The following is a 24,849-nucleotide window of genomic DNA, read 5'->3' on the forward strand; positions in this document are numbered from 1 at the left end:
TTTCATATAGCTTAACTTGATGTACTAAAATAACTAAAACTCAAGTAAAAAATTAATGAAAACTATATAGACATATTTTTCTAAAAAGCAATAAAGATGACAAAAACACAACACAATTACTAATTAGAATAAGAAAATACAAAAATTAAAACTATTTCAAAACATATATAAAAAACAGTAGGCCTATTGCAATGATGCTAAATAACACTGCAAAATACTAAAAGTTAAACTTTATAATAAAATAATTGATAAATTAAAATAAATATGAATTAAATGGTTCTTTAAGATGTTCACAAAGTGTGCTCTATACTTCTCTAAAGTCATTTCTACAGTAAAAAAAAAAAAAAATTTACATAAATATCTGAAAAAATTGGCCATCAGGCACTATTGTAGAAACTTGTTACAGTACAAAAAAAAAAAAATTTAAAAAAAAATAGAGAATATAATGAAAATCAATGAAAGCACAGAAGAATGGCTTTCTTTCATTAAAAAAAGAAAAAGAAAAAGAAAAATACAGGAAATTATGTCTCCAATTCAGTCCATGTAATTAAGTGACCAAAGACAAAAGAAAAAGGTTTGTTACAAGACTAATTTGCAGACACATAAATATTCAATAATTAACTGAAGATGACATATGATTGAGTCTCCATGTCTGTAATTCACAGGCGCGCTCTTGTTGGTTATTAAAGTACATTCAGAGATTTTTTTAGTGTTTAGCTTGTAGTTATTATATTTCTCTGCTGGACTGAAAGCTTTATTCAATGAAAGCCTTTGGCTGAGGCTGATGACTGTATTGATTTCTTGCATTGTCATGTGTGAAACATCATATTTTTGAATATCCCTGCAGAAAAGTCACTGTTATTGTGTTTTGTAAGTTTCATAGCCCTTGGCTCAGGGATATTGCATTATCACGATTAGGCCTACCATCTTCAGCCTGATATTATATTGAGTTTACTGAAATAAATATTTCAGTATTTATTTTATAAATAGTGCCAACAACTTAAAGTGATTGACACACAATGTCCTTCTGAATTTTATATGAATCTCCTGATCCAGCATCATATACTCATAAGACTAACACAGGACATGAACAATTATTTTTTGTCCTCTAATTTCTATAAGAGTCTAGCGTCATCTTCTGGTCAATCATGTTGAACAGAGCTTCAGCAGTGAGTTTCTGATAAAACTATATTTTTTCTTGTAGTACTCCCCCTAATACCCCCATATTTTTATATTTAAAAAAAATCTTTTTTATTAATATATTTGAAAATAAAATTACATCTTTCAAATGAGCAGTGTAAATAAACAGCAGTTTCAGGACCTCTATTACAAAGCGTAAAGTTTACGCAATATTTATAATAATAATAATAATAATAATAATAATAATAATAATAATGTGCTAATTAACAACAATAACAACAACAACAATAATAATAATAAGATAAGAAATATTGTTTAGCTGGTAAATTTGTTGGCGAAAGACTTTTATTTTGACATGTTTCTGTCACTATAGAGCATCACAGTCCCGCCCACAGCCGGTGCCGGAAGTAAAAATTCAATACAATTTCTCCATTGACAGTTGGGGTATAAGCCATAAAAACGTAACCATACATGGTAGACTTAAAACCAGCTACGGCTGTACTAAGCGATTGTATATGCTCATATAAGCGCCAAAAGTTCATGGGGCACTAACCTTGTTTTGAGATAAATGCCTTTTATTCGCGATGTCTTGGAGAAGTACTTCATTACCCACAATCCTAAACAATCCCACAATCCCACAGTGATGCATCTGATTGGTGGAGCTCGTGTAAACCCCGCGAAAGTTCGTGAAGACTCAAGATAATTAGAAAAAAAAAAAAAAAAAACTGTTGCGTTTTTTTGCACGGTATCACTGATGTGACATTTGAACCGAGGAGTCTTCATATATGGTATATGAGTCATATCAAGCATTTTATGATGCCACTGTCAAAACAATATTTAGCTTAGGCATACCCAGAGCCATAGAGAGCTCTTCATGCATTTACTGAACATTTGTGTAATAATTCATGGCAAGTTAATAAACTGAATATGATGCACTTTCTGGTTTGCTGACCTTCACTTTTTAATTTTCACTTGTTGTTATTAAGAAAATACATTAAATGTTATTAAAATTAAGGATGAACTATAACTTCATGAATAAAATGAGCATGGACCACAAGTGGGAAATTGTTGAGGCATTTGTCAGCAACCTGCCCGTGGGCCGCTGAAACTGATGAGCAGAACGCCGCGCGGACTGCCAGATCTGCACCCGTGAGCCGCGGACCGCCAGCCATGCTTTCCAGTCTATTTACACAATTACTACTGAAAGAACTGCTATAAACGGCACAAGAAAAAGTTCGCGTGGCTGTCGTCAGATTTGAAAGTCGCTCTAAAGGCTCTTTCGCGGTTGTGGCTTCAGTCGACTTCAGTGAGGCGCGGTGGTTTATGGGATGAGTAGTTCCTTCGCTCGGAAATGAAAATATGTACACAGTCTTGTACCTTTGACTTTTTTTGGATTTTCTCGCCGTTTTTTCACTCGAAATGATATGTTGTATGCCTATGAGTTCAGCCGTAGCTGGTTATCCTCAGACATGCTCTAAAACTCTTTAGATACGGATTTTCGAAAACGTCAATGGGAAAAATGAATGGGAAATTTACTTCCGGCACCGAAGCGCTCTCGGGCTGTGGGCGGGACTGTGATGCTCTATAACAAATGAATGTCTCTTAAGGTCTAATATTTTTATATCATTATGCATGTTAAATTTTTTTACGTCCTTAAAACAATAAAAAGTACACCTCAAAAAATACACGTCGCGCAAATGAGTAGTTTTGATTGTTTTCGTTCAGGCATCAGGGTGTCCTGGTGAGGCATGACGCAGTAATGTCAGGTCCTTTTTCACAGCGCAAGAAATTGAAAGTAAAAAATCTCTACAGATCCACTGCAATTCATCTGAATTTATCTTCTAAATTAGATATAAACGTTTGAAAAATGTTCATTTCGGCGGGGGATGTAGCTCCATCTTTTAAAGGCTTTACGTTGATAATGGTAAGTAAAGTATTTGCCTTCATTAGTATTTCAGCTTCATCATCATCACACAAACAAACACATGTGATCCTCTGTATGCTGCACTTATCAAACATTGAGCTACTTATAATTGTTTCTCGTGTGCATAGCCTGCAGTATCTGTTGGAAACGTGGGACAGCTCGCCGTGGATCTCCTCATCTCAACATTAAATATGCCCAGAGTGGGATACTTCCACACGGACTGTCTGATTCCCATGGTTGGGAACAACCCGTATGCCACATCCACTGAGGATGCTGCCCAGCTCAGCACCAGCGCAGAGGGTAATGGGATATCATAGCTTTAATTCATGAGAATCATATTTTCTTACACCACCAACTCTTGCATGTACAGTCAGTGTCTGATGTTGTGAATGTGTCTGTGCAGTTTACTCCCACAGTGACTTAAAGCTGTCCGTCCTGCAGATAAGAACACCCATCATCCAGGTTAGTGGTGTGCATTTATACAAGTTTACACTTTGTTGAAGGTTTACAATTTAGTGGTCATCTGATATGGAGTTTTTGATGGCTGATGCCAGTATCTTAGAGCAGAGTTTCAGATGCCACGGACCCCCAAGTATTACTATCTTGTGCGAGGGACCCAATCCTAAAATTTAAAACACAGCTATATATTTTCATGTATAAAGACCCCATTAATACTGTGAATTATAATATATATATATATATATATATATATATATATATATATATATATATAAATAATTTATTAGAATTATAAATTTAGAAAATTAGAAATATATAAGCTATGGTGTGTGTATATATATATATATATATATATATATATATATATATATATATATATATATATAAATAATTGGTTTATACTTTTAATCAACTGTTTATTCAGTTTAATCATGTATATAATTAGAAATAATTTGAAAATAAAGCAATATGAAAATAATTTGTACTTGATGAACAGGTTTTCATATACTGTTTACTTTAACATTCTTTCTAGTAAATAATTTCTGTTTAATAATTTATCAGACTGAACTGTTAAACAAAGACAGTAAACTTCTGCAGACGGAGAACCAGAGCTCCTGTGCCATCTCAGTGCTGTCAAAAAATCCTAATGCTGTCAAAATAAAAGTCCTGATTCTAACAGTTATCGGCCAAAAATATTTTTTTTCAGCTGATATCGCTAATTATAAAATGCCAAATATTGGCCGATATATCACAGATACATTTTTTATTTTTATTTCACTTGCATATGACTCTTTGCTGTTTACTGTTCATTTTAGACAAAGGTCAGATCATTCCGAAAGCTGATTGTTTCCTGGATCAAGAGTAGTGGATTCCTCAGAAGTGTGCTGCTTTCCAGCAGTCACGCTTATCAGAGAGACGACCAACAGCTTCATGGGTAATGAAACCGTGAGGACAGATAGATAGAATGCGCACAGAATTGTATAAATATCATTGTATTAGTAAGTTAATTTTCTTATCTTTGATATCATTATTTTCAAACCTCACGCCATGCATTTTAAGTTAGCACACACACATTTTTTTTATTTTTCAATGAAAACATGTTTTAAATGATGAAACGATATACTGTATTGTGTATTGTGCTTCAGACTTTAGAAGATGATTCTTTACACCTGTGTGAACCTCAGGAGAACTGACTTCAGACATCCACTAAAAGTCACCAAAAACACCAGATGATTCAAGTGTTTTTGTATCGGTCGTATTTAAATGCTTGTGTCTTCTTGTTGAGCAGCACTCCTCTGCGGTACCTGCTGAGCCCGTCTCTGCAGAAGGAGGAGGGCCAGCGGGTGGAGGAGCTGGGCTGGAGGGAGATGGAGAGAATCAGCGCGTTCCCTGAGATCTCCGACTCAGAGCAGCGGCTCTACATTCCTGGAGGAGGAGTGACCAAAGCCCTTTACACAGACTGGTAAAAACTGTCATGAATCGTAAAATGATCAGATCTACAATCGTGAATTCGGCCAATGGAGTTTGTTGTCTTTCAGCTGCACAGAGGACATCCCTATGGCAGTAGTGCTGATCTTCTGCTCAGAAGGGGACAACGTCCCTGATGCTTTTGCTCTCATCAACCATCTCAATGACTGGCTCCATCTGCTGGAAAAACCTGTAAGTGTGTGAGAGAATATAGTCAATCTGAATAATGCTGATGAAACAAACAGGATATCTGGTAAATCAGGTCAATTTAAGGCTTAATAAGATCTCCACAAATAAAATACTGTATGAGTGGAGTAGGGCAATGTCTATGGTAAAATATGAAACCCTAAAATGACTGTAAAAAAACACAATTCAAACAACTTTACAGTTCAAATAGGTTTTGACAAAAACAAAATCAAACCTAAACCAAAAATGAAAGTTATCCCATGATTTACTCACCCTCAAGCCATCCTATATGACTATCTTCTTTCAGACGAGCACAGTCAGAGATTTAAAAAATCATTGCTCTTCCAAGCTTTATAATGGTAGTGAATGGTGGTTTTGATTTTGAAGTCCAAAAAAGTGCATCCATCCATCATAAAAGTAATCCATACGACCCCAGGAGGGTTAATAAAAGCCTTCTGAAGCGAAGCGATGCGTTTGTGTTAGAAAAATCCATATTTATAACTATAAATAACTTCCGACAGCCGGCCGTTCGCATCGATTTACGGCGAGAGAGTACCTGACCTGACGCATGACGTATTGATGAACGCGGAAGATAGAGCAAAACAAAACACCGGTCAAGAATTAAAGTCTAAAAGGAGAATTTTTAAAGAGAAATGTCTGAGGATTTTTGATATAAGAGAAGAGGAGCTTGAGTTTGTTGCCCAGCCCAATTAGTTTGAACCGCGAGAGGCATCAAAGCTTACGCTACTCCTACATCATACGCCATACATCGCGTCAGAAGTTACTCTTTTGGTATGTTGACTTGCGTAGGCCGTCTGCCGGACGGAATAAATATGGATATTTCTTTTTACAAAAACTCATCGCTTTGCTTCGGAAGGCCTTTATTAACCCCCTGGAGTCGTATGGATTACTTCTATGATGGATGGATGTGCTTTTTTGGACTTTAAAATCAGGAGTGCCATTCACTACAATTATAAAGCTTGGAAGAGCAATGATATTTTTTTATGTAACCCCAGTTGTGTTCATCTGAGAGAAGATACACCTCATATACACCTAGGATGGCTTGAGGGTGAGTAAATCATGGGATAATTAAAATTTTTGGGGTAAACTAACCCTCAAGGAACAGGGATGTTACGCTCACAAACACACCTTATCCTGATTTTTTAGAATCCATGTTAGATTCTCGTCGATCAACCAGTTAACATTTATTACAGTGCGTGTATGCTGCATAAAAATATTTTTTTGCATTGATCTGAACAAAAACAGCAGAATGAAAATGTATTCTCTGCCAGTAAGGTGAAAAGTTTGCAGGTATGATATAAACATCATAAAAGTAAATCTTGTCATAATTAATCAACAGTAAACCATAAACAGTTGCTTGGCATAAATGTGGGTTATTCATTGATCGCGAACCGCAAGGCTGTATAGGCTACTTTGAAATATGCGGAACTCACATTAAGCCAGCTCCCGTTTTCTCTGTCCCCAAATTTAAGACCTAAGTAAGAATTATAAGTAAGACTTTTTTTATGGCCTTTGATTTGATGAAACTTAGTTTGAGACTTTAAGGACCTTAAGGAAATGGGATCTGGTTATTCTAAAAGAAAAACATGCAGAAGGACCATTGGATGAAATTTCAAAACTTGAGCATGGAACATTACCTTAGAAGGATGTGGTTTCAGAATTTCAGAAGTGAAAGTTGTTTTTTCCGCATAGATTGTGTTGCTGTTTTGTTAATGTGATGTTTTCTCTTAGACGCAGGGCTCAGTGCAGTGGCGGGTTCCTCCCTCATGGAAGCTGCTGTTCGGCAGCGGGATCCCACCTCTTCTCTTCTGAAGCGTGGCTGAAACATCATCCGTTTATAACATGGATCAGAGAATCACTGATGTTGAACTGTCAAACTGCACAAAGCGTTAAATACACATTTTGCTTGTAAATAAGTGAAATAGAACAGAAATAATAACCCGTAACATTATTTTTGGCAAATTGTGTGTCCCGTGTCGTTTTTTCTTATATTGCTAGTCATGCTGATACTTTGTTTTCATCTGTCCACCCATCATTTGATGACAGCATAGGTCTGGCTCTCTTCCACTTGATTTTCCCAGCAGTGTAGCAGTTCTTGTAATGTGACGCAGTTCTAAACCTGCTGTGACCAGTCGTGTGTGACACACTGTTCTTCTGGGAAGAAAGTGAAAACATTTAAAAGCCCCTTCTACATAGTTTGACAATGCTTTCATTGTTGGTGCACCAAGAATTACCATGGTAAAAGTGTCAAGTCATGTCCCATCATTGCTGTCTTAAACCTTCACAGAACAGTGATGGAAATGAATCATTATGGGTTTAAGCTAACAAAAATGGTCAAGATATATCCAGGTCATATACTACTGTTTGGGGGCAGTTTTACTTTATAGAAAAAAAAAAATGCTTTTATGAAATTGATCAAAAGTAACAGGAGAGACATGGTTCTAAAAGATTTCTATTTCAAATAAATGCTGTTATTTTGAACTTTCTATTCATCAACTAATCCTGAAAAAATTGATCACGGTTTACACAAAATTATGAAGCAGCGCAATGGTTTAACATTGATAATAAATGTTTCTTGAGCAGCAAATCACATATATTAAAACGATTTCTGAAGGATCATGATGTGACTGGAGTAATGGCTGCTGAAAATTCATGAGAAAATTATGTTTTGAAAATATTTTCAAAAAGTTATTTTAAATTGTAATAATTCACTATATTATTATTTTATTTATCAAATAAATGCAGACTTGGTGAGCGTAAGAAAATAAAAAAACCCATCAAAAACATTAAAAGAGTGTATTTCACTCCTAAACAAGAAATATTAATCATGTTAAAGTCTATATAATCACAATTAAGATTCCTCTCATTGTGAAATTTTCAAAATTAAGCATATTACAGTAATGTGAAAAAGTGGAAAACGGGCATTTTCAAGAATATTCACAGGAATGTTTTACTGAATTTGTTGGTTTAAGTAAAAAACAAAAACAAATATTTTACAGTAATAACAACAGCATATTTTCCTACATTACAGTATTGAGGATTTGGGGGAAAACGTGCTAAAATGTCACCACGTGAAAAAGTTAATGGTCTTAAAAAGGCTACATTTTTATTTCAGGGTGTATTATGAACTGGACTTTCTTCATGAGATCCACCTTCACACTAAACACAAAGTGATCTACCAGTAAGGGAAAACAGAATATTATTGTAAGATATGGCCAGCGTAAGTCTATAAGAGAGAAGAGCAATAATATTAGCTCAGTGGTTGACAGCCTGGAAAAAGTGAATGAAGCAACACATCGTTACAGAAACTAAATGATAGCAGTTTTATTCATGGATGCTACTCTTGGATAAAGAAAATTAAGACTCTTCAACATCAGACAATGCTGGTTTGGTCTGTTTGTTTTAACCAAATGCAATGTATCCTCATTTTGTACAATCAAATTGGGTTTTTTTTACATCTCATAAGGTACACTATGTACACAATGTGAACACTCTTCAGCATAAGACGTCATCTAACAATCTCACAAACTGAATTTGAGCATTCAGCCCTGTAGATATGATAGGAAATTTCAAGTAATTTCATATAAAAAAATAGAGCTTTTCATTTTGCCTCTGAAAAAAAGTTGTCTAAAAATACAATGTGTGAACAGCATTAGAAATGCATAGAACAATTTCAGATCCTGCTGCTTTTTCCAACAAAACAAAAAGCTAAAAAAAAAAAAAAGACACAAAATAGGTCCAATGAAATTAAAACCAAATCCAAACCATGGCGATGCGCTGTCCTCTTGATATTATTGAGCTTCATCCACTGATATAGTGCTGGTGTGTGCTGTTGTTTGGAGTGGAGAAACCTTCATGAGGAGTTCATGCTGTAAACAGCTTTTAAAAACATAGGGCTGGATGAGGGAGGATTATGGGATGGAGATCTTTTGCAGAGGTTGCCATGGAGTTAGATGTCACTGGTTGTTCTCGCTCTGTCAATATAAATCACAGAATGCAAAGTCAAATATGTTATATTTCAAATCACAATGTTAAAAAGGGTTTCTTCACCCGAAAATGAAAATGAAACATTTACTCGCCCTCATTTTGTTCTAAACCTGCATGACTTTCATCTATGGAACACAAAGAAGAACTTTAGCAGAGTTCTTGTTGTTCCCTAATGGGAAGATCCAAAAATACCAGGCGGTCAAACGACATAACTATCTGAATAATATCTAATATCTGAAGCAGGTTTTACAACCCAGTATTAGGCTGCGATTACACTGGAACAAAAAAACAAAAAATTCAGATTTTTTTTACTCACATCTGATACATATCAGACACGTATAAACACAAAAAGATCTGCTTTTTTCGCATTAGTTCTGGACATATGACCTACGTCTAAACACGTATATCCGATTCTCCTCTGAATTTCAAGCCACCACAAGGCGAAGGCGACACATTTGCCCACAACGATAGCTTTTTAATGTCATAATAGACGTGCCTCTATGCACTTGCACTAAACTGCTTTTTTATTGAGGTGGAAAGTTTATATATAGTTAAGAAATTGCACACATACAGAAATATTCAGGAGCATAAAAACTGCCCTGTGAATTTTATAAATAAAGCACGCTACTGAAAGCTACATTATATTTCTCAGCAACACGATGATAACTCCACTGTTTTTGTAATTAAACTCACAGTTTCTCAATTACATACGCCCTGTTTACACCTGGTATTAAGATGCGTTTTGGTCGATCGGATCACAAGTAGATGAGGGAGAGACATTCCCGTTTACACGTGTTGTCTTAATCCGTCTCTTTTGTCCACTTTCGACCACTTCTGTCCTGATTTCTTCGAGGGGAGGGACTATGGGCGGTTAAATGTATGGGCTTATTTAGATCGAATGGATCGATATAATAAGCTCACCTAATTTACACATGAACACGAAGGAGACGATGGAAAAACATTAAGACTGCTCTGATAGCCACAAGACCACGCTGAATGCTGTGAGTGCGTGTTAGAAATCAGGAATGGTCAGAGAACATTGTGCTTGATACGTTTTCGTCTTCAAACCAAACTTGGCTCTTCAGCCGACAAAGTTTAAATCTCGTCTGGTTTATGGTTGCATTTAACCACATGTACATCTAAAATACAAAAGCAATCCAGTCTAATGAGTTTTCGACTACCTCTGGAAGCTCCTAACATTCTAGACCCCCTTTACACCTGTATTTAGCGTTGTCCACTTGTGATCTGATCGACCAAGACACATCTTAATACCAGGGCCATAGAGATGCTGTACAGATGCAGGTAATTCACACTCAATCTCTCTCTCTCTCATTAATTCATTTAATTTGATGATAAATGTAATCTTACCCCACTTTATTTAACTTCAGAATTCTAGATCTTTACCATTTTTAATTACTGTTATTTTCCGGTCTATATCCATTCAGTCAGATTTTGTACTACAAACATCTATGACAGCTTTTAATGTACACATGCTGGCAAATAATCATGGTACTACCCGACATGAATTATATAAATCATTTTTAATAGCACGGCCATTCAAAACCTGAGGGTCAGAATCATTTTTGGTGGGGATTCATGTAAACAGCTATCGGCTACCAGTCGTATCTAAAGTGAATGTAAACAGGCAGGACCAAAATAAATAAATTCGAATATGGTCAAAAGATCGAATCTGTGCATTAAGACTTTGTGACTATGCGGCTTTTATCATGTGTAAATGAAATACGACATCAGACTGACATAATATTTGCATGCATTCCGCGGCTAACCTTCACATGTGTTCCATGATATAAATTCTTGTGGCAATACATTTCTGCTGCAAGAGTAAATGACAGAATTTTCATTTTTTGGGTGATCCCTTTAAATAGCACATTCAATATATATGCAATATCTGCCACTGATTTACAGTCTATTAGGAAATAAATGGTAGTTAATATCCCAACATGCAGCAGGGGCATTACCAACCAATAAGGACCAAGCTCTTATTACTGTGACAAAATTACATTCAATATTGGTATATTGTTCCCTGCTCCTTTTTCACCCCTTTTGCTAAAAAATAACTCAAAATTATGTTATTGTTGTCCAACTTTATTTTTAGCATTTTAATAAATATTATATTAATATAACTACATTTAAATATTTTTTCAAGGAAAGTTGTCCCCTGGTTGATAATCACTGGTTAAGACTATTTTGTCTATCTTTAGCCATCTGACTGACACAAATATTTATCCACTGGTATTTATTTATCCATCCAATGACAAATAATTAGTGGGTTCATTTCACAGTTGTTGCAATTCCAATGATGTGATCAACAAAATATTGCAAACCTGAGTGTGATAAAGGGGGGGCATGAAAGTGTGAGTGAGGGAAGTTTTATTATTGTTATACATGCATCTTTTTTGGTCAGACTCAGAATGGCAGAATTAAACAAAAATATACATGAAAAGTAAAGAAAGAAAAACTACTTTAGTGACACACAATTAACCAAGCAAAACACACTCTCAGCTCAGTCTGCAGAAACATACCAGTGCTGCACGCAAACCACACACCCACAAAATTTGAGATATTGCACTGAAGCTGTGCGAAGAACTAAAGAACTCTGCCACATTTCAATATGGAAGAACCATCAGGTTTAAGCTCAACACAAATCTATGGCCCTCAAAAGACTTAAGTTTTTGCTTACATTTGGTTTAAATCTCATTCAAGTAGTACAGGCCAATGTCTAAATCTGAGGAAAAAAGCAAAAACATCACACCATGCTGAAGCTTAGTCTTAAAACGCCAACAGCCACGGCCATAAGAACAGCAGCAAGCTCCAAACCAGCATGTCACAGCACACAAGGCTCGTGTCTGGCTCTCACGTACAGCCTGGGGAATTTGAGGAGCCCGGTCAAGCTTGTTTTGTACAAAAATCCTTCAGATGCGCCGTTGCTGCCTCATTGTTTCCCAACAGGGCAGCACTCGCTGTGTCACGTACAGCAAATACAGCCCAGACTGAAACCATAATATAAGACACAAACAAGCCTCAACACAACGCTGACCTGACCCCATATGACCTCTTTACACTTATAAAATTGCTGAAGGCTGAATCTAAAAATAAGAAATGACATGTTAAAACTAACTGCTAAAGAAAATTAAAACTATTTTTAAAACCAGTTTCTTGTATTTTTACATTTCCCCCCAAATTATCATTAGTGTAATGTAAAAAAATCTAACTTTAACATGTAAGTAGTGATGTATTTTAAACGCAATAATACATTTGTAAAGTACAGTTGTAAGTAAAGATCATAGTAGTATTTGTTATACTGAAATTAATTTTATTACACGAAAACATTGTATTACATTGTATTACAATAATGAGCATTTAAGGGAGAATCTGCTTGTCATGAAAATGTCACAATGCAAAAAAATCTTCGTTTTTTTAAATAGGCCATCAGATTAGCTCAGTCTGATTCCATCAGCATCCCACTAGCCTACTCAAATCTGAAATCTTCAGATTCTTCTGTCAAGAGATCTGTCCTACTCACCAATTTATGATGGTGGATATTATAAACTTGTACAAAATAAATAATCCAAAATAATTATCTGCTATCATATTGGCCAACACGTCTATACAATTTATTATTATATTATATGAAGAAGATATAAATATAATAGTATTTTCAGTGATGCCAGTTGGACTCGCATATTACAGTAAGTTCTGGCACACACAGACATTACAAAGGCACACGAAATCACCACTCAAATCTCTCCAGGGCAGATGCCACATATCAAACAGAGTAAAGAACAGCTGTACACTGATCCGCACTGCGCTGCTTCAATACAACAGAGATATTTTGTGACATGAGTCTGCAAAAGGCTTGGTCTCTGAATGTCCCAAAAGACTAAATAGTAACTTAAAAGTCTAGTAAGGCCACCTGCATCTGAGACACTAAATACCAAATGACATTATGAGAACTGAGTGGGTTGAAGATCTGTGGGATTATATGACATTACATACACATGATCAGACATGCTTGAAAAGCAGAGCATAATAAAAATCACATTCCTTCCAGACAGACAGTTTCACCTTTTTCTTTTCTTATCAGGGTCGTTGATCCTGGGTTTTGTCTGTTTCTGAGTCTTCTGGATGGGGTTGGACATTTTCTCATCTCTTGGTCTTTTGTGACCACTGAAGAGAGAAAAGAGTGAATATAACATGACTATGTAGTGTTTTAACAGCATTCTAACAAGTAAAAAAGTTTTTTTTCTATTCACAGCCTATCAGAATATAATAGCCGTTTAAAATAGAACTATGTGGAGTGAGATTTTAGACTAATGGCATTCCCCAGTATGACAACAGAAATGAAAAAAGTAAAAGAGAGCAAGTGACAATGACTTGTTGTATGTTGCTTGTGGCTGCATGTTGTTTGGACAAAACCTAAATATGGATATGGAAGAGATAAAACTTCATGGTGTTCGCCTTAAGTTTCAATCTATTAAATTAGGACACAAATTTGGTGAATCTCACGGAAATCTAGTCCAGTTCACAATTTACCCCAAAATCAAAAGGAAAAAATAAATAAGTAACATTTTTAACACTAAGAAAATTAAAGGTGAATATGTAGTTTCTGCGACACCAGTGGCACCTTGCGGAATTACAAAAATACAGCTAATTTTGCGAACCGCTTTTGCGTCATTCCCAAATCTCAAACATGACAAATACAGCTCTTTACGGGTGTTTGTGAAGGCATCTCTCAACAGGTATAGACTACTTTCAATAAAATGTCCAACATATTAGGAATACTTTTAGCTGTATTGCCATGTGTCATGAGTAAGCAATTAAGTATGCTAATAACACTGTCTAGAGCGAATGCGAAAATCTCGCTAATAATAAACCCATCCAACACATCTGCACTGGCCCAGGCATATTTTGTGACATGATATGCCAAATCTGTTTGAATAAGCACATTTTGCAAATGCCTCCAGATACTGTAATTTACAGTTTTTAGTATGAAAGTTTTACACTAAACATTCTTACAGTAAATTAAAATAATTGTAATACATTGATTTAAAGTAATAACATGGTATTATTTTTAAGTAATACCACAATGTATAAATGTTTTAATAAAATAAATATTTTTCAAATTATAGTAATTAAAATCAAATTAAAGTTTGGTGGGAAATGTGCTTGTCTTTAAAAAAAACCCCACAAACAACGCAAAAAAGTAAATGGTCTAATATGCCTTGTTTTCTTAAAGCTAAATTATATTTCTTAGTCCTTTATTGGGGTGAAATATGAACTCGACATGTTCTTGACAGATTTTGAAAGATTTATCCAATTATACAAGGAAATCAGTAATCCAACCATTCTAAAACATTAAAATGGTACAATAATCCTGGGATTCATTTGGCAACCAAATCCAGAATCTGAATATTTTTGGCCACATGCAGTTTTGGAAAAACTTTGTTAAATCAAAAATATACAACGTCTTGTTACATACATTGTTCGAGCATCTCTGTCTGGTTCTTTATTGGGGGTCTCTAGGACTGTTTTCTTGCTTGTTTTTGAGTCCATCCCATCCTCCAGACGAGACAGCTTGCTGCCATTGTAGCGTTCTGTGCATTTAGGAGGCTGAGGCGGCGGGGGAGACTCAGATAGGGGCTCCTGGTCCTCTCTAGAGAGCTCTCGCCATTGTTTCTGCACACAGCCATAGAAAAGTCATAAACACAAACACAGTAAGTCTAGTCCAGGGACCAGTTTCTGGTGATTCTGTTTAAAATACTGGTGATGACATGCCTGCACAGAAGAGTCTCCCATAATGTACTTGGCACCTTCCAGCACAGCCATGTATGAGAAACGCAGCTGGTCGGGGGTCTGAATCAAACCCATCCGATACTTCCTCATTTCTAAAAGAATCTTTTTGATGTCCACCTCCAATGGGTCTTTTCTTTTGTCCATCTGAACACATCAGTGATAGAGGAAAAGCAGTGGTTAATTAACTCTAAGTCTGAGTGGGAGACAAATGGAAAAAAGAACAATATATACTCCAAACTCATGAGAATATAATACCGCAGAGTATAACTTATGATGTGGCACCACCATTGCATATATGTTGTCTAATCATGACTCACAAAAAAACATGATAGTTAAAATCCTGTAGGCTCCTAGTTTTAGAGATCCAACTCACCAAGACAAGACAAGTGTCTACCAGAGAGAACGTTCCAGATCGCCCAATTCCTGCACTGCAGTGGACCACTGCTGGACCATGGTCCATCCCGAGTGAACCAGACTCTCTCACCTTTAGCAGGAAATTCAGAAAGCTGGCTGGGGATTCTGGGACACCAAAATCAGGCCATGTGGTATAATGAAAGTGATAAATCTCTCTTCTCTCCCCCGTCTAAGTGGATACAATTAATAAAAATAAAAAACAGACAAGAAAAATATAAGATATTAGAATTGCTAAAAGCATAGAATTGCAATTAAAATCTGCCAAAGAATCTGATAGAAAAAGCATTCTGTGAGCATGAATGTGATTTTCAGTGGTCAATGTGAGAAACTTACATTTGCATTCTGGAGTTCCAGCACTCTGGTGGTGTAATATGACTTGACGTCCTCTGACACTAGTGTTACCACAAAGCGTGTGTCACGGAAGGACATCTCTCGTTCTTCTTGTGTCGGCCAATATTGTGCACACTTTTCCTGCATTACGGAAAGTGTGGAAATAATGAAATGTAGAAGTAGATTTAGAACATTTCTTTTATTTAAATCAAGTGGTAAAAACTTCCTGACATAAAAATTGTTTTAAAACCTAAAAGAGGGTCTACTATGTCCAAAAACAAATGAACATGTGATGGCCAAAATTAGAATGGTCCAAAATTAGGATTTGCCATTTATAAAGAGTTTCAGTTACACACCCACTAACAGCATTTATCACAGAATATACAGTGATTATTAGGGCAATGACAAATAAAAATGATATGAGTCGAAGATAAAAATCTAGTTAAAATGTATGTGCTAATTGATGTACAAAAAATATGCAAGCATAATCTTTGCATTCAGAAAGTAAAAAAAAAAGTTAATTTTAAATCAGTTCATCATTTAGCCATTAAATCATGGTAATTATAAAATGTATGAATTGCATTTTTTTAAAATAGTTTTAGTAAATGACCAGATGTGAAAAAAACAACAACCTAAAGATACTTAAAGTTAAGCTTTCCAAAATATCTGTCATATTATCCTATTGTGAAATATACGTATTAATAGTATAAAAGGAAAACACTACATGTTTAAAATGCCACCAACCCACTCAAACTGCACATAGACTCATTTCTAATAAAGTGTTATTTAAAATACCTCAATGTCATACAAAAATAAACAGGATGGCAATTCAGCTGTAACATTATTTGGTTGTTGGTTGTCAAGGCAACATTTCTTTCATCTAATATTTATGTTTTATTTCAATTTTAGAAAACTAGTTTTAATAGTCTTAACAGCGCTATATGTTCTGCAGTATCTTCATTGTCTTAGTTCTTTAAGATACTACTTACTTTCTAATATGAATTAAGATTTAACATTTTATTGTTGTATGAATGAGTGTGGAGGCTGAAAGCGTGGTGCTTTCAAAGAGAAAAAGTTTAGATCAATGATGTTTACCGAGCCTTTTTCTATTACTCTGTTGAGCATGATAACTGCTTTGGTCTTCTGCTCCCAGATCATCAGCCAAAAGTGACCACAGGTGTTTCTCAGAGGACCCTGAAATTAGAGAAACACACACAAAGTTTGAAAAGAAGAAGGGATGGGCCACAATGGTCACAAGAATATGGTTTATGTAATAGCTCCTTAAAGGTATAGTTCACCCAAAAATGAAAATTCCGTCATCATTTACTCACCCTCAAGTTGTTCCAAACCTGTATGAATTTCTTTCTTCTGTTGAACACAAAAGATGATTTTTAAAGAACTTTGGTAACCAAACAGTTGATGGACCCCATTGACTTCCATAGTATGGGGGGAAAGGATACAATGGGGGAAGTCAATGGGGCCCATAAACTGTTTGGTTTTAGACATTTTTCAAAATATCCTTTTTATGTTCCACATCAAGAAATTCATACAGGTTTGAAACAACTTGAGGGTGAGGAAAGAATGACCAAATTTTCATTTTTTGGTGAACTATCCCTTTAAGCATTATGAACCCAACTTTATATTTTCAGGCTTTCTTAAGATGACATTTCAAATACCCCCATACTGGTGTGCAGCTGAAACAATTGCTGTATCTATACAATGGCCACAAAGAGCGATATATAGAGTGTATTGAGAGTGGACCTCTATTAACTGCACACCCTTCTTACTAATAACTTATAATTTTATAACACAACAAACATATAATAACATAACATATGTATAATAAAACTATCTTTAATATTGCAAAAAACATGTAGAGACCTATGATTTCCGCAATGAGGATGGAATCATGGAATCCAGTTACAAATGTATCTTAAGGTCCTTTCACACTGAGTGCGATGCGATAAAGCTACGCGAATCGCAGACGAACGGAGCTTTCACACTGAACGCGAAACGATTGATTGCCTTCAGCTAATTCACAGCTGCACAATAGGTGGGGCTGACTGAGAATATATTTTTCCTCATGTATGCATCTCGTATGTTTTCCCATTTGGTTTTAACCTTGTCCGCTGTACAACACACAACAGTAAATTAAAATAAATACATTTCAGTACTACACAGAAACCATCATGGAGTGCGTTTAATAACTTCCGACTGCGATCTAAAGTGGATTTTGATAAAAAAAAAAAAAAAAGGGAATATGTGCATTATGTGTAGTGTTTTATAATACACTGAACAGCATTTCTCATTTCAATGTTTCATTATGGGGCGATGGGGAAAAACAAAAATCGGCACACTGGTCGAAAAAGAAAATCTTGCTTTGTTGCGCTGAGATTGATTGCGCTTGTATGAATAGCTCCATGGATCTATAGTTTCGATTGTTTCAGCGTCTGCCATCTCACTATACGAGGACATGGACACATGAACTTCATCGGCAGAGCTGCTTTGAGAGTCACTTCACAAGCATTTCATTTGATAAAACTATCGTCATTCGTCATATCATATACACACAAACTCAAAGGTCTTCACAACATCCTGTCAAAATAAAAGTTGGGTATAACTTGAAGAAATCACAACAGAAACATATTACACACAGCATGCGCAGTAGAGTATTCTTCAAGTAATAATAATAATACTACAGTTTAATAAAACACAGAACCAGAAAGGTCTTCATTACAACCTGGCAAAATAAAAGTTCAGTCTAACTTGAAGAAATTATGAAAGAAATTGCACAGTAAAATGTATATCATATATAATCAAATCTATCAAATATAATCAAATCTATTAAAACATTATTTCAAGGGAATATCACACAAGTTTTCATACGTGTTTTAATTTAAACAGTAAAACTGCCAAAAAATTTAAGGAATTATTACATTTTCATTTGATTGCATTTTAAGATTAACTAAATTGTTAGTTTTATAAATTGATTTGATTACCACCATTACAAAGTAAATTTGTATTTGTCCTTACAATGTTTTTATATTCTCTGTACTCCTGACAGTAAAATAAGCCACAAAAAAAAAACAAAAAACAAAAAAAAAACAGATATACTGTGAAACCAACAGAATCTTAAAAAATACCGTGATACAGATTTTTGGTCAAACTGCCCAGCACTAACCTCTAGTTGTTAGCAATGCAAAATCACTAAATGCCATAAAGTCTAGCACACCTACACATTTGTTAAAAAAAAAAAAAAATCAAACCAAAACCGAATCTCAAATGGCTGACTAATGTATTTTAGAACTTGTGACCTTTGAAATGCTACCCCACACAAATTGGTTGGTAATAGACGTGCGTAAAACCTACCACCTGCCTACATCATCCTGTAGTAACATCAATGTAAAGCAACTGCCAGCGGAGTGAAGATAGCCAATGGTGTTGAATCTAGAGGAGTAACACACAGGTTTTTTACTAAGAACTGCTATTTTGTGTGCCTGAGAAAAGCCATTTCACCACAGGATTCTCCAGGGATCGTCCCTGCAATTAGTCTACCGAAAATAACTTGACAAAAAGTGCCTGCTTAAGGCAACTTAATCACAACCTAAAAGCAAAAGCTTTCTAATATTGAAAACTAGAGCTGCACGATTAATCATTAAAAGTTTGCGATCTGGATTTAAACACTATTATTTCTAAATGACAACGATTCAGCAAGATGCCTATTAAACCTTCGACAAAATCACACCAGAACATCCAGATCTGCGTTGGCACTGCTGTTGACCCAGAAAAAGCAGTTGTCACGTATAGGTATGAAACAGCTTCACCAACAGTCTTTTCAACCACACAGTATCATTATTTCTGTTACAAATATTCACATGATCAGAGAAGTACTGGAATAAAAGTTTATAGTTCAGATAAAAAAAACACACAAAAAAAACACTGCTGTCTATGGTAGAACAAATGTCGACCAGAGAGAGATCAAAATAGAACAAATCACATTTTAAAAGTAACTTGGAGCTTATAATATTGATTGCATCGATCACATCGTTGACACTAGGTGGCAACAAGTGACTTAAAAAGTTTATCGTTTAACATCGAATCATTAATTCAAGAGATTTGTTCAAAAACGCTGATTCATCTAGTAATAAAACAAGTGAAGTATTTATGAGTGAGTCATTGAATCATTCATTCAAATCAATCTAGCTGTTGTACACAAAATAGAATGGAATAAATTATTGTGCAGAGTTTTTAAAAAGACTTTAAGACCTATTTTATGACCTGCACAAATAAGATGAATACCATAGAGAACAAAGCCAGACAATTAACAATAAATCCTATATTTCAAATTCAGATTCTTTACGTTAATTAAACTGGGGCACACCTTCAGCTGCATAACAGGTTACTCATTTAAAATACTCATTTTAAAATATATACTCAATATTAGGGGTGTAACGATACCCTAATTTCACAATTCGATACATATCACGATACTGAACTCACAATACGATATTATTGCGATACTCCAAGACATATAATACAAGGTTAAGAAAAAATGTACTGTTGATTAAATGCTAAATTTGATATAACATTGTGGGTGTAAATGAATAGGCTTGGACAATGGTGACACCAGAATAAATATATTCATGATTCTGAACCTGAAAATACAGAATTATTTTAGACGAATATGCATGCACTCTGTCACTGGCTAGATATATTTAAAATAATGTAGGCCACTTTTTACTGGTAACATAAGACTTATAACATAAGCATTATCAGGACCCACTAATATTCCCCCATTATTATACATTATATTCAACATAATATATTGTAGTTTAATGTAGTACTGACTCTGAAAACTTCCATTTTTTCTCACAGGGTAATTTTTATTTTGGGTGAACTATCCCCGATACATATTGTCACTATCCACGATACATATTGGTGCATTTTTGTATTGCGATATATTGTGGCACGATATATTGTTACACCCCTACTCAATAAATACAAATGTATAATTCAAATTGGTTTATGTACTAAAAAAACAATACATACGAATTAGAGGATAGTGAACTTTGTTGATACAATAACAATGTGTTTAAAGAAAGACAATAAACAGATTATTTTGTCAATACTCAATAGTTGTAAAATCTATATAATAAATGTGTTAAATAATGTACTCTGTCTTACCTTCCTGTGAGCTACAAGAGTTTACGTTAAATTACATGCCAGATGCAGTTTGTGTAACAAAAATTCTAAAATTATGCATAATCAAATAAAAATATTTAGGCGGTTGCCAAAATGAATCTTTTTCCTGCCAAAGATTTATTTGATAACTTAATGTGACGATACCTTGCGTTCTGCAGTACCAGTACCCGCTGATAGCCGGATGCTTTAAAATGTTCCCGCGAGTGTTAAGTGCTCTGTGAACAGTGTTAAAGGTTTCTATTTACATTGTGTAATGTAACCAATCACAGACATATCTGTTGTGTGCATAAACGCAATGGCCAGTTGTTTAATTTAGTCAGAATCCACTCAAACGGCTGCTTTTATTGTTCAGCATTCTCGCATATCCTTTTATTATAACCAACAAAGTATAAACACAATGTCAATAAGAGATTCATTGCACAGCTTCATTGATTATAACAGGAGTGTTCGCATGAGTGCAGCTGTGTGTACTTGACAGCTTCAGTGATTGGCAGTGATCTTTGCTCACTGTATATATATTTTTCATGTAGCTAACTACACATAGCAAAGTTTCTGGATACTGTATTTTAATACAGACTGACAGTGAAAAACCATAGCACTGAACAAAACGGTCTGATACTGAAATGTGCCTTATTGCTTGATTGGTAACCGTTGCTTAAATTGATTTACTTCAGTAACAGCTTCATGAAATGTAATAATAACATTAGGCCATTTCATGATTCCCATTCTTCTATTCTGTCCCTAAATTTAAAACCTCTTAAAAAAAGGACTTTTGTTACACCATTTAGGATATGTAATACATTAAAGGAGAACTCCGGTCAATTTTAACATTGAGCTCATTTTTTTGTAAATTTGGAGTGCTGTCAATACAGAGAACAACGACAAAAATCGGTGTTGCCTACACCGTGTTATCCTCTTTTTAAAATTTGCACCCTGTTGACTTCAATGGGGCAAGTTTTAAACCTGCTTTTAGCCTCTTAACATCCTTGATGTGTCATTACAAGTGCCCAGCCATGTGAGTGATTCCTCTAGAGTGAACACGGTGAATCTGACTGCAGTAGATGTGCAAGATATGAATAAAAATGATGTTATTTCAGCCAGCGCACATACCTGTATTTACATCCTGTTTTCGGTTGAAGTCCACAGTAGTCAATTGTCAAGTTCGGGCGCATGATCGTACGTACTAAACCTATGCACGTGAACTCGACAATCGACTACTGTGGACTTCGACCGAAAACAGGATGTAAATACAGGTATGTGCGCTGGCTGAAATAACATCATTTTTATTCATATCTTGCACATCTACTGCAGTCAGATTCACCGCGTGTTCACTCTGAAGGAATCACTCACATGGCTGGGCACTTGTAATGACACATCAAGGATGTTAAGAGGCTAAAAGCAGGTTTAAAACTTGCCCCATTTAAGTCAACAGGGTGCAAATTTTAAAAAGAGGATAACACGGTGTAGGCAACACCGATTTTTGTCGTTGTTCTCTGTACTGACAGCACTCCAAATTTACAAAAAAATGTTAAAATTGACCGGAGTTCTCCTTTAACAGCCTTAAATTTGATAAAAACTGAACTGAAGACTTTTTAAGGACCCACGGGAACCTTGTCAGCTCTGCATGTTTGGAGCTCCAAGAGTAAATTTAATGGTCTGGGTGGAGTTTACTTACCTGGGTAAGTATGTATCTTCTCTGGGCTTCTTCCATAACTACCAGGCTGGCATTGATGTAGTCATTTTCTGTGTTTTCTAATTTCACCCGACTGTGGTCAACTAATATGTTTGGAAAAAAAGTGAAACAATGTCGAATGCAATATTAAAGTCATTACATTACATGATGAGAAGCATCATGCCTAGAACCTAGACATTACTTACATGGGCTCACGTCTCTGTATCTGTTTCTATTGCGATTCTCTGGATACTTGGCCACTTTGAAAGCACACTCGTGTGACTGGTTGCGTATTTCCTGAAAAAGAAATAAATGCAAAGCTTCAAAACAACAGTTAATTTAGGTCATCATTACTGAGTAATTACTAATTAGATTCATCAACTTTCATTTCAGTTTATTTCCCAAGTCAACTGCCCATGTCGGGAAACAAAGGACAGGAAAAGCATGTTTAAAAGAAATTAGCTGATCATGTCGATTTTGACTGCTTCCAGAAATAGTAACATAATATTACTGGAAACGTTAATCAAGGAAGCAACAAGTTTGTTAAGACAAACTCCCTCAACAACAACCTACATTTATGAGGCATATAAAAATATGCTTGTTTATTTAACACTACAGGAGTGAAAGTTTAGAAATCCAGTTAATAGAGTGTATAGGATACTAATGTATGTGAATAATAATACAGGGCAGTTGGATTTAACAGACTGTACTGGTTTTTTATGTTTACGGATGACATTTAGGCCTAGTCAATGATATTAGGAAAACGTAACAGTTGCTGTTTACAGTAAATAAACGTGTTTAGGTCAGAAATAGCTAACAGCTGTTATTCGTATAACATTCACGGTGTGAATGTTACATTGTTGTCATTAGATGTCTGTCCCAAAATCTTGTGTTCCCTAACAAGACAGCATTTTTGTCGTTAATACACGTTAAAATGTTTTGATTTCAATCTCAGCCTACACTGTTTTTCTGTTGTTATGACAGATTAACAAGTATATTAATAAAAAAAAAAAAAAAAAAAAAAAAAAAAGAAGTTAAACAAACAGACTCAGTTCCCAAACATGATGTCTAGATAGGCAGTTTACTAGATTCTGAGATACAGCTAAGTTACAGTTTCACTCACAACACTTCAGTTTACATCAGAACAACCACCATAACATCCTGGTTTTGCAGCTTCACTTTCATTTTATCCCCATTTCAACAACAGTAAAAACGAAGAACAGTGAGAGCACACTGAATTTAAGTCAAAAAAAGAGACAGATGAAGGATATAAAATGACATTTCTCTAACGGCTAACGGTAGATTGCGTGGCTCATTAGCATGCTAGCTGACTTAGCTTCACTTACTAAATAAAGGTTCTGCCAGCGGCCCTCTGAATCTATGTCCTCAAACTCCTGCTCCATATCTCCGTCAATTCCTTCCGCTTTAAGGTTATTTTTTTATTAAGAATGAACGTCACAACTGTAGAAATCACTCATTTCTCGTCCTCACACTGAACCGTCAGAGAGTCTGTCAGTGTTTGTCCGTGTCGCTGACATTTGCGACGAGAAGCTCAGTTCTCTGCGCATGCGCGGGCGAGGAGAGCGGCGCTGGTCTGCTCATGCGCATTGAAAGACAGCTTCCAAGATTTCAGAGCAATGGCGAACATTTTTACATTTGTTGGACATTTTTTTCATATATAATTTTTTTTTTAAATATATGTGTGATGCTCAATACTCAGTTAAAATTTAAACAAAACAAAAAATATATAAAATAACATAATATAATATGAAAATATATTTTAAATGTGTAGGCTACTTAATACATTTAGAATAAGGCATTTTACAATATACTGTAGTCTTCTGTATTCAGCAAAGGAAAGATATGCATGTGCTTAGATAAGTGTCAGTTCAGTTTGAAGTGAGATGAACATGTAACTGCTGAATGCCAGATATTTCAGACACGAAGATGTTCATCTGAATATACAGTATAATATAACGTACTGTATAAATAGATATCTCCACAGATGTTTTATTTTATTTACATTTTATTTAACAGGGACAATGGACAGTCAATGACAGCCCCAGAATTAGCTACAGAGCTAAATTTCATCTGCAGTCCCTGGGCAGGACAAAACTAAAACATTCATCAGATAATTTTTCTGATATTGTGAAAAAATATAATTACAGTTACAATACAATACAACTCCTATTTTCACTGTAGGAACATTTTAATGTAAAGCGATTTCAGACAC

General features: G+C 35.2%; 2 protein-coding genes across 2 annotated transcripts; one reads left to right on the top strand and one right to left on the bottom strand.

The window, feature by feature from the left end:
* The first annotated feature begins 2,210 nt into the window (after positions 1-2,210).
* Positions 2,211-7,812, top strand: psmg2 (proteasome (prosome, macropain) assembly chaperone 2). The gene is made up of 7 exons (XM_079878361.1): positions 2,211-3,064; positions 3,193-3,364; positions 3,468-3,526; positions 4,339-4,457; positions 4,812-4,985; positions 5,062-5,182; positions 6,929-7,812. The coding sequence occupies exons 1-7, from the start codon at positions 3,008-3,010 to the stop codon at positions 7,007-7,009; spliced, it is 783 nt and encodes a 260-aa protein (XP_079734487.1). The 5' UTR covers positions 2,211-3,007; the 3' UTR covers positions 7,010-7,812.
* Positions 7,813-8,125: 313 nt separating this feature from the next.
* ptpn2b (protein tyrosine phosphatase non-receptor type 2b) lies at positions 8,126-24,252 on the bottom strand. Its single transcript, XM_079878939.1, has 10 exons — positions 23,963-24,252; positions 22,823-22,913; positions 22,620-22,720; positions 16,838-16,936; positions 15,746-15,883; positions 15,372-15,581; positions 14,981-15,142; positions 14,685-14,881; positions 13,271-13,372; positions 8,126-9,171 (listed from the first exon to the last, which is right to left on the bottom strand). The coding sequence occupies exons 1-10, from the start codon at positions 24,017-24,019 to the stop codon at positions 9,147-9,149; spliced, it is 1,182 nt and encodes a 393-aa protein (XP_079735065.1). The 5' UTR covers positions 24,020-24,252; the 3' UTR covers positions 8,126-9,146.
* Positions 24,253-24,849: the final 597 nt, after the last annotated feature.

Source organism: Squalius cephalus, assembly GCF_949319135.1.
Source record: "Squalius cephalus genome assembly, chromosome: 8".
NCBI lineage: Eukaryota > Metazoa > Chordata > Actinopteri > Cypriniformes > Leuciscidae > Squalius > Squalius cephalus.

Bases quoted from the DNA above. Each gene is read 5' to 3' on its own strand.
- psmg2 (XM_079878361.1), top strand. From the start codon at position 3,008: ATGTTCATTTCGGCGGGGGATGTAGCTCCATCTTTTAAAGGCTTTACG. The intron at 4,458-4,811 runs GTAATGAAACCG...CTTGTTGAGCAG, and splicing joins GACGACCAACAGCTTCATGG to CACTCCTCTGCGGTACCTGC. The intron at 4,986-5,061 runs GTAAAAACTGTC...GTTGTCTTTCAG, and splicing joins AAAGCCCTTTACACAGACTG to CTGCACAGAGGACATCCCTA.
- ptpn2b (XM_079878939.1), bottom strand. From the start codon at position 24,019: ATGGAGCAGGAGTTTGAGGACATAGATTCAGAGGGCCGCTGGCAGAAC. The intron at 16,937-22,619 runs GTAAGTAAACTC...CTCTAATTTCAG, and splicing joins GAAGATACATACTTACCCAG to GGTCCTCTGAGAAACACCTG. The intron at 14,882-14,980 runs GCATGTCATCAC...GGCTGTGTGCAG, and splicing joins TGGGAGACTCTTCTGTGCAG to AAACAATGGCGAGAGCTCTC.